At 37.8% G+C, this 10,653-nt stretch overlaps 1 protein-coding gene across 1 annotated transcript in view; it reads right to left on the bottom strand.

The window, feature by feature from the left end:
- Positions 1–1,314: 1,314 nt before the first annotated feature.
- The window catches only part of TTC27 (tetratricopeptide repeat domain 27), a 126,601-nt gene continuing 117,262 nt past the window's right edge, over positions 1,315–10,653 (bottom strand). The window contains exons 17-20 of the mRNA XM_017806838.1: positions 9,458–9,655; positions 5,876–5,987; positions 5,179–5,279; positions 1,315–1,559 (exon numbers count right to left, since the gene is read on the bottom strand). Of these exons, the coding sequence (XP_017662327.1) occupies positions 1,437–1,559; positions 5,179–5,279; positions 5,876–5,987; positions 9,458–9,655 (534 nt within the window). The 3' untranslated portion in view covers positions 1,315–1,436. The remainder of the gene's footprint in view (positions 1,560–5,178; positions 5,280–5,875; positions 5,988–9,457; positions 9,656–10,653) is intronic.

Here is a 10,653-nt window from a genome sequence, read left to right as displayed (position 1 = left end):
AAAAAAAGATGGTAGTGGTGGCAGTCTGTTGCAAAACTCTCTGCCTTTTTTTTTTCAGCCACAGATCCCTGACTGTACATATTGGCATTTTGTACATATTGTACAAAACTTTTAATGCCTCCTCCCTTTCTGGGCCATTCCAATAAAGAGGTGTTTTGGAGCCAGCTGTCCTTCACTAGCAGGTAAACTTGTTGCTAAGATGGTAATTGCTGTGGGGATCTTATGTTTAAATACTGTCAGCAAATAATTTATTCTCCATTCTAAGAAGCTTTACAAAGCTACACAGCTTTACAAAGTCGTCAAGATGTTTCCCCCTCCATGCATCAAAATAATATGCATTTACTGGTGCTTCAAATCCAATTAATTGTTTGGTTTCCTTGTACCTTCTGACTTTTCTCTTCAGGGAGAATATTCTTACCATTCAGTAACAGCCCATACCACAGACTGTCCAAATCCAGAATACAGATAACCATATTTTTGGAGACTGCATCATTCTTATGAAGGGAAGAGTAAGCTAAAACCATATACGTGAGGAAATTATTTTGCACAGGTTTCTGGAAAGCTCTGAAAAAATCCAATTTTAAGCAGAGTAGTAGCAAAGATGCTTAAAAATGAAACCATATAAAACCATCTAGATGAAAATAACTCACTCAGGTCTAGTCAGATGTAAATATTTTAGATTAGACTGCAGTTTTATTGCTGTGTCAGTGGGAAAATCCCCATGCCTATAAAAAGCCCAAATGAAGTGTTAGTCTATTGCTCATGGAACAAAAGTTATGTATATTTGAATAAACCAATACTGCTTTAAGTAATATGTTTGTAAATCCTAATGCAACAAACAGCCTGCTACTTCGACTGTATTACAAGAATAACAAAAAAGATTAAATTCTTGCTCTCAGGACCCCACTCCCACCCTGTAATTAATTAACACCAAATTAAACTGGAAAGTGCCGGGACAACTTAGCGAGCCACCTCAGGCCCCAGCCCTGCCCACAGCCCCCAACAGCAGGCAGTAAGCTGAGCTCAGCTCCCACCTCTGCTGAGGAGGGATGCTTCTCCATCCCTCCAGCCCAGCACCTGCCCTCCTCCCTCAGGGCAACCTGGGTGGGGCATCCCGTGGCGTCCCAGTGCCTGGGTGAGATGCAGGCAGGCGGAACTAATCCTCCATAATCGCCTTACAAATACCAGTAGCTCTCTTACAGAAAATCTAGGGCTGAGGAACCAAAACACGCAACTTTGTCAGACGGCATAGCCAGATGAGAAAGAATCTTAGGCAGACTGAACTCTGAAGAAACCTGACCACAACAACAGCACTGTACAGAAAAATGTTTATTGCGAGTGTTGTTGTCTGAGAAGTGCTACCATTTCATCAGCAAAAGCAGTGGCAAAAGAAACATGTAATTATTGTCCTCCTGTCACGAAATCTGGTCCATATGTCAGCACTGGTCTCTCAGCTGGTTGCTCAGTTCCTGAAGCTCAGCAATCATGTTGTCCATAGCTGCCACCTCATCAGCTATCTCACTGTGAACCTCATTACTTGTTACGTCTATGAAAAGTTGCTGCATGACAAAAAGAAATACTTATAAGTACTTTATAAATAAATACTTTTAAAATATACATACAGTTTCTCTATTTCAGTGTAGAGACAATACAGGAAGCTCATCACCACTATACTGCCTTTCATATTTTTGCTAACTACAATGGCATCTCTCTCTAATAAAAGGCTATTTTGTGGCTAATTAACAGAAGGTGCACACACATGCTCATATAGAGACCTGAAAGCTGTGTCACATATCCGATATTCTGCCAAAGGGGATGAATCCTCCTGTGGACACTGGGTTTCTGTTCTGACCTGACTGCCTATTGTAGGAAATGAATAAGACGGTTTTATTACACGCAGGGGTTTCCATGGTTGCCTCATGCGGAGTTACCTGGAGGTCATTTTATCTGGGAAGTTGGGGAGCCATTTTGTGGCCGAGGACTGGTGAGCTGCTCACTGTTCTGCTACAGGGTTGCTTACAGTTACTTACTGTTGCTTACAGTTATGGTGTGAAGGTGGTCGGAAAGTAAGAAAGGCAGTGAGACCAGTCTGGGCTCACTGGGACCAAGGGACCATGTGGCCAGGGGCAGGTAAACAACTTGGTAGGTTGGTTAAAACAACCAGTGGACTGCAAGAAGACGACTATATTACCTTTTAAGGAAGAAAAGAGCAAGGCTTGGCATGGGAGGAGCAAGGGAGTGGTTATGTCAATCAAAGGGTCTTAAAAGGGCTCATCCCTCCCATTTGGGGTGTGCTTGGACCTGGTCAGGAGTCCGGTGCACCCAGCACAGTGTTACTTTGTTTCACTTTATTTGGCTGTCTCCAAAATTGTAATTAGAGATATTTCTCACACCTATGCTGACTCCTGATTCCATCGAAAGTAAAGGACTTTTTTCATGAAACTCAAAACATACTGTCACTGCAGTTTACAAGCCCATCTGCGGATAAACTAGTTGTGAACCTTAATGACCATTTTTCCCAGTGTCATTTTTTGTTGCATAATTTTCTCTAAACTCTCAAATAAATACTTTTTGACATTTGATGTCCAGACATGCATGGGTGGAGACATTCACCTGCACATAATTAAGTTATAAAAGAGAAAACAAAACACTACAGAAAAATAAAAAAAAGATTGTTCTTGAAGACAAAAAAAAAGCAGCTAACTTGTGAGCTATCATAATCCACATCTATTTACAGGGAAAGCAAGGGACTGTTACATGGCTGGTCTAAAGCCTTGAGATGTGCAAGCTCTGACGGGAGTTTTGTGCATGCTGCACCCGAACATGTTGCTACTGCAAGACCAGAACCTGTCATTTGACTCAAGTAATATTGAGGCTGCCTCACGGGGAAGGGGTGACACCCAAGCATACATTTCCCCTTTATTATGTAAAGGGAGAGTGATTCACACTTCATTTGACTACATACAACAAAAAGCCTACATTTAGAGAGAAAAACAAACCAAGAAAACAAAAGTTGCTCTGGAGTACATCTGTACATCATTATATCATCAAAGCATAATGGGACAATAAAGATACGCATACACACAAAAATGTTCTTAAAAGGCTTGAACCAAGGTTTTCAATTTGCCCCAAAACAGTGTTGTCACCAAAGAAAGATACATCTTACATAAAAATAGGAACATGTTCCCGCTACAAGTACAGAAACTCTTCTGACTTTCAGCCCCAAAATCTCACACTGGGAACGTGATAGAAAAATTTGGTTCTTTCTGGCTAAGACAGCTAAATAAATCAGCATAATATAATTATTTGTTCTGCCCCCCTCCAGTTAAAGAGATCTATTCATCCAGACAGCCTGGGGAAGTTTCATGCACCACCATTCTTTGGGCTTCGTGTTTCCCCAAAACAGTACCCACATTTCATGCACTTAGGATACATCTCCATAATCTTTCTCTTTTTCACAGACCCCACCTGTCAGACCCAAATGCTGCATGGGGGCAAGGGCCACAGCATGTGGCTGCCCAGAAGGCTCTATATAGAAAGAAGCCCATGAACAACATATTTTTGAGTTGCAGACTGTGGATGCATTTGCCAGTCCGGCACACCACCAGAGCTCAAATGTCAAAGATGGAGAGCCCAAAAAAGGCAAGAAGTCTGAGAAGCAACATTGTTTCACCTGTTAAAAAAACTACTGATTTGTACCAATTGCATGCACTGACTGCAACATTTTGGAATTTTATCTTTTAAAAGTTACTTTCACTGTTCTTTTATTTCTTCTAAATCTTCACTAGTGAGTCTGCTCTTAGCCCATTTTTAAAGTGCTTTTCTCTATTAAAAGAAAAAACAAAAAAAAATCCCACGCTCATATTGACTCACAGGGCAGCAAAAGGAGATGCTACAGTCAAGCTTGGACAGGCATAAACAGTGCTAAACTGTTTGTTCATTGGAACTGACAGAAGATGACTGAATTTTTGAACTACAACACACTTTGAAAATTCAATATGACTTCAAATTAAAAATAAGATGGCATCTTGGAAGGGATACAAAAACAGTGAGGTCATATAAACAGCTTAATCTCTAACATGTCAGTTTTCTGAGAAGTACCATAGAACTTAGAGGCAGCATTATCTGTCAATAGTATAGATGTTCTCTTTATTAGTGCCTTCAGAAATTAAGAGTACAATTTACTAGACTCATGCATTTCTCATCTTTCAGATAATGCATGATCTTTCATAATATAAACTATCTATACTTGCACTCTTATAATTTATGTCACATAGTCTTGCTTTCTGTACAGTAATACTCAGTCTATGCACTTAAAAAAAACCCAAAATCAAAATATATTTTGTGAGTCACAACAAAACATAAGTTGTGGCTTTTTTCAACACATTCCAAAGTCATACCTATGCCAGTATCTAAAAGCAGAGTTACAGATCCAGCTTGTGTCTGCTTATGTAACTTTCCTAGGCTTTTATCCTTAAAATTAAAGGACTTAAAAGAGAATGAACCAAGTTTAGCACACTGATGATTAATCAAGACTTTGTAACACAAGCACATGTTATAAAACTTATGCTCTATAATTCACAATCGCTAACCCCCCTCCACAGGCAGGAAGAATCCCTCTTTAAGACATGAAGAGTATTTTGAATGAAAACAGATGATTCAAATATGATGACAATTTCCAAGTAATTAATATCTGAATTGGTAGGGTAATGAGTTCTATCTTTTAATAAATAACTCTTTTTAAAACACTTGCAAGTGACACAAATTAGTCCTGACACATTTTTATTCTTTCTGCAGGTTTAGATCCATTCTTTCTGAGACTGCCCTGCCTCTCCCATGACCACTCACAGAAAAAGTAGGTCTTTGAAATGGCTGATTTCTTTCAAATGCTCAGATCGGTTTGCCCAACATTTTAGGCAATATTCTAACTTACTCCGAAATGTCAATGCTGCCTCTTAAACTTATTTCAGTCAAAGCCCAGCAGGAAGAAGGGAAATAAAAGTTTACTTAAAAGTGGAATCCTTAACAGCATAGAGATGAATATCCACCTGATGGTGCACTGAGATAGGTAGGTATTATTTGATCTATAATTGATTCAAAACAGAGAAATGATTTCTGGCAACAGAGCAAAGATTCCTAGCTTTCAAACAAAAATTTCTACCTTTCAAACATTCCTACCTTTGCTTTGGATGACAAGCCACGTAAGTTGAGCCGAGCTGAAGAAAGTATCTGCAAAGCTTCCTGATGATTAGATTTGTTCTTACTGCATTTTATAGCCACTAGAATCCAAATACAGAAGGACCCCAAAACAAAAAAGCATTATCACTCCAGCAATAATCTTTAAACAAAAACATTTAAAGATCTTGATACCTTCCATAGGCAATTTTTAAATGTAATATCCCCAAAAAGAAACATGAAGAAAAAAAGTGCCAAGTAATTTTAAGAAGATAACTTTAAACTCAACAGGTATATGCATCCTTCTTAAACATAAATATCAAAAAACAGTGAATAATCTTACTAAGTCGAAGTCTCATCCATCTCCTGACTGGCACATTCAATCTAACAACTTATGTGAATATCTGAGGACTGAGATGAACTGCAGATGCAGTTTCCCTTGCATTATGAAGTTGCTAGATCACGAAATTAATTGATTCCATGATTACCAGTCATATGTTTACTGACTCACCCTACACAATTTCTGCCTCATTCCAAGTATATTTTTGTCTGCACTATCAGGATGATACACTCTGTTAAAGGACTCCCAGTAGCAGGAATAAATGTAATGGGTAAAGGAGAATATTATTTTGCCACTAAGCTTAATAAATATTTGTTACACTATTCATGAGTAATGACATTTCTTTTCAGGTGAACATACCATGTGCAATCTCTATGGCTCCTTTTACCACCTCCTTAAAAGAAGAAACATCTTTCTCCCAATCACTTGATTGAATTTCACATTTATGTGCTTTAGTGAGACACTGCAGTGACTGTGAGGAGGAAAAAAAAATTATCAATATGTGAGAAAACAAACTAGAAGACTACTTTAGTTTTAAGTATCTATGAAATTAATGGTCAACCTGGAAAATGAGTGTATCTTTACTATGCTTGATTTCCTGCGAGTCGGAGTACTGTCCTTCTCTGCAACAGTTAAGCGCCAGCTGTAACACAGATGTTCTTCACCAATATTGCATCTCGAGTGTGAGTGGCATATAAAGTAACGTGTCTAATTCTTATCTTTAAAAATCTGTCTAGACTGATGGATGTGACCCATGTTTGCCAACTCATCATAATTAAATGCACATGAAAAACAGAAAAATACTTGCATTCACACTTCAAATAGCAAATTTGTACCTAAAAAAATTATTACTGAGTACATCAAAGCTTTCTTCCTGTATATGTATTCTTGGCAAATAATATATTTTACAGACGCAGCTATTAGCTGCCTAACTGCTCTTGTCTCAGTGTGAACAGGAAAAATAAATGTACACAATACGGAAGGAGGGTCCCATTAAAGAAAAAAAAAAAAAGAAAAACTTAAGCAGAAGAAATTAGTTTTTGTTTTAGAGTTTTGTTTTCTTTCTACAGCATCAAAAACATGAAACAAATATATACCAGAAGCTACATGCATGGCTTGGTTCAATGAAAACTCTCCAGTTATCTTTTTGACGAGTTTAAATATCATATAAAAGAATATCGAATTTTCAGTGTGGTACATACACATGAGCACAAAAGACTTCTGAATTTGTGGGGTGTCATCCCAGAAGCTTCTACTCTCTCTCTCTCCCACTGGAGTTTCAATCACTATGGCACAGGGGACTGAACCACTCATGCTTTTGTAAATTGTAGTAAAGGGATATTAAGTCAAACTAGAGTGAATTAAATTTTTTTTTTTCATAACAATCAAGGTTATAACTGGTAGCAGTTCTGGCCAGCAGAGGCAAGAACTTCCAAGAGAAGGAACAACAGTTTTTACAGCAGTCTGATTTCAGTCTGCACATGTCTGAGTCAGAGCAGCAAATGAGGGGGGTTTTGCTGACAGATGTCAGGGAGGGGAAAGAATTCAAAGTCTTATGAGCTGTTTGTTTGCACTTCTGGAACCTGGATTTATCCTGAAAGGAAACAGTTATGAGCTGGGGAAAGTTCAAGGAACAGAGGGGTTTCATAGCCTTGGTATGTATCAGCAGGAAACTTGAAGGTTGGAAAGATTCCTTGGCGGGAAAGGTGTGGACTGGACTGAATTCAGCATAGGGAAGAGAGAAGTACTGAATGAGGTGGCAGTTCAGATACACTGAAGCATGAGAGCAAATATATGCTAAGGTAAAGAAAAAAAAATAAAACCCCCACAAACTCAACACTTCAGCAGTTTTACACTCCTAACTTGTAAACCTTGTCTGACTTTGATTCAATTTACAGAGCCTTGCTGCGAATTGTAAATGTAGTCTAGTGATTCATGTGGCATCAGCTATAGCAGCAGAGCAGAAAATTAAAAAAAAAAACAACAACAACAACCAAGCCACCCTTTACAATAGCCAGGCATACAAGATTGTTCTTTCAAATGCAATGTTAGGAACTAAATTGGTTAAATATAATTAAACCTGCACTATATAAGGTGCAGAATAGAAGGGTATGGAGTAAAGGTCAAACCCTACATTTGTAAGGAGGTACACGACACTATTAAAGATCTCTTCCATATCTTTGTCCTATGATGCCACAATATAGTATATAGGGCCCTTTCAGAATTCATTGAACTTTTGCATTATAAATGTGGGTGGAAAACCGCAACTCTACATCTAGAATTTTTCTACAGACAGCTATATGCACTGAATATCTGACTGACACATGACGGTGCCTATGGCAGTGAAGCAAACAAATACTGGTTTTATAATTTTTACTTTATAATATGATATCAGAAATCAGTGATTATTCAGTGTTTTGAAAATGAATTTTTACATTGTAAATTAATGTATACTGTGGCTGTAGGCAGTTTTGCTCTCTCATGATCTGTATCTATGGTACCGTCATACCAGGATATTTAGATACACACGTAAGCATACCTTAAGTATTTATAAACATCATTCTGTCTTGCAGGGGCTGTAAGCATGTTCCATAACCAGTCTGATTAGGAAAAACAGTTTAAGTCCTGTCTACTCTACAAATTGAAACCATGTTTTTAACTCGGTTAGTAAAAAATACTGTGATGTAACCAGATTCTGAAATGATTACATTTATAGTATAGACAGGGCCTCTGCTCCTTTGCATGTCTGAGTAAGAATTTGAGGATATATTACAGGATATTGCAGTGTCTGTATTTCTGAATTCTAAGTAGGCCAAATCCCTTTTACTTCAGCTGTAAAGAAAAAGAGGGAAGGAAAAAAGGTAAGAATTGGAGACAGACAGTAGCAATGACAAAACAAGGCTTTTCGCAGGCAAAGCACAAAAAGACAACGAGTATGGCCCAAATTATTATAAGTTAAAGCCCACAGTCATACAATTTGTAGGTCCAACAATCTTCCTATATGCCTGACATCAAGCAACATGCAATCCTCCAGACAGACATTTTTGCCTAGGCCAAAGGCATACCCTGCTTAGGGAACACATACTGAATGCCAACCTTGTGTATTTTCAGCTTCAGTGAAGATCTGACAACCCATAAGTATTTTTGGAGTGTGCAAAGCTATTTGAATTTTGGAAATTTAATATCAAACGCAAAGCACACTCAAGCATACAACAAAATAAACACTCCTAGCAGTGCAGAGTGGTTACTTTGGAAATGCAATCAATTTGACTCCCTAGAAAGCGATAAGGACAAGATATAGAAGTTAATATAGCAAAACCAGCAACAGGTAAAGAGAAACCAATGGTTCAACAGAATGAATACTGTTATTTAATTCCATTTTAAGCTAATTAAGGCCAAAACATTTTTTAATCTGGGAACTCTAACTGTGGTATAGAGTATTTTAAATGCATTTTCCCTTAGTGATTGCAAAGTAGAACACAGATGGCTCATGCTGCCACTGGATCATGCTTTTAAGACCCATTTTTTTTTCAGAAGCTGTAATATCTTGTCTCCAGAATCAAAGATTCCAATTAAAAAAAAAACCCAAACCCACACCACCATTAGATTACAGATATTAGATTGCTGCCAAGAAAAGTTTCAGAATACAAATCCAGGACAATGCACATATGCTATGAGAGGATGCTTGAAAATGAAACACTGGGAAAAAAAAAAAGAGATTTTTTTTTTAATGGACAAAAACTGATGTAAAACATCTTGTTGCTGTTGTAACAAAAATGTGTGCTGTAGGAACATGAAAAGTAGAAAATGAGCTTATAAAAACACTAAAGCAAAATACGTCTGGAATAAGAGCATGTTTTACTATAGCAAGCACTATAGTTTGTTAGAAAACAGAAGGTTTCTATCAGAAGTGTAAAAAGTTATACCTCACAACACATTTACCTTTTCAATATCTTCCCCATTATCATTCTCTCCATTTCCATAAAGTCGGGCATAAAGTCTCCAGATGGCCCCATCATTTGTCACTCGTGAAGTGACCCTGCCCAAGAGCTCTTGCAATTTTCCCTTCAATCCACTTGCTGCATCTCCAGCACGATCTGCCATACCATCCACTACTGCTCTGACCAGAATAGTCAGCACCTTAAAAAAGTGGTAGGAGAGAGTTTTTATTTCAACTCAAATCAACATCAATATATATAATGGCATATTTGGTTCAGTAAAAATACAAATATAGTACCATATGACAAGTAGAGAATTTACTTAGAAATACATTATTAGGGGAGTAATTCAACTGATTAAAAATCTCATCTATAAGATTCTATGTTGGTGAATATAAAGAGGTCAAAGACCTAAGGCAAAATTTTGGGTTACCTGAACAGGCTTGTGTGACAAGCAATGGTATAGGAATTCTGGTAGCATCCAAAAGATAATTTCATCTCATAATACAGTTCTAAAAAGACGAGTAAAGAGGCTGAATCAAATTAATTCAGGTAATGGGAGACATTGTTGCTTACAGGACCTCTATTTAACTACCTGCAGAAAGTGAAAGATGTACAGTGGGTAAGATGGAAACTGAAATGTAACTGAATATCACCTTGGGAACCTCTGCTTATAATGCACTTCTGGTAAATTACTAGCCAAGTCAGTTCCATCAAACTCTTTTACAAGTACTCATTAATGGCCATATTTTCTGAGTCACGGGCTTGAGAATGTGGGATCTGGCCCGTGGAAATGCTGAGCATGTGTAGCTGCTGGTGAACTCAATGGGAGCTTGGTTTTGCATGTATGAAATGCTACATAATACCAGGTGTCCCTGGAAAAATTGTGAGTCTTCATGTCCCAAACTGGACACTGAAAATTAGAAAGCAGTTTCACTTTGCCTCAGTTCCTTCTCAATAAAATGAGAAACTGCACATGTAAATTAAGACGTGGTGAATTAGAAGAAAATAAAACCCAGAAAAGCTGTGGCTTATTAAGTGAGTAATACCTGTTCTGTGCAATGCATGAGACACAGAGACTGGGGAAGAAATAAGGATAAAAACAAAAGGAAAGTCTCATGAGGCATGCATTGAAGATAGGCCAGTAAAAGTCCCACAAACATCTTCATACTGGTACTTCCTAACTTGTGTGTCTGTCAT

Source organism: Lepidothrix coronata, unplaced genomic scaffold (genome assembly GCF_001604755.1).
Source record: "Lepidothrix coronata isolate B3197 unplaced genomic scaffold, Lepidothrix_coronata-1.0 Scaffold16, whole genome shotgun sequence".
Taxonomy (NCBI): Eukaryota; Metazoa; Chordata; class Aves; order Passeriformes; family Pipridae; genus Lepidothrix; species Lepidothrix coronata.
This window is presented reverse-complemented; position numbering and strand designations above follow the sequence as displayed.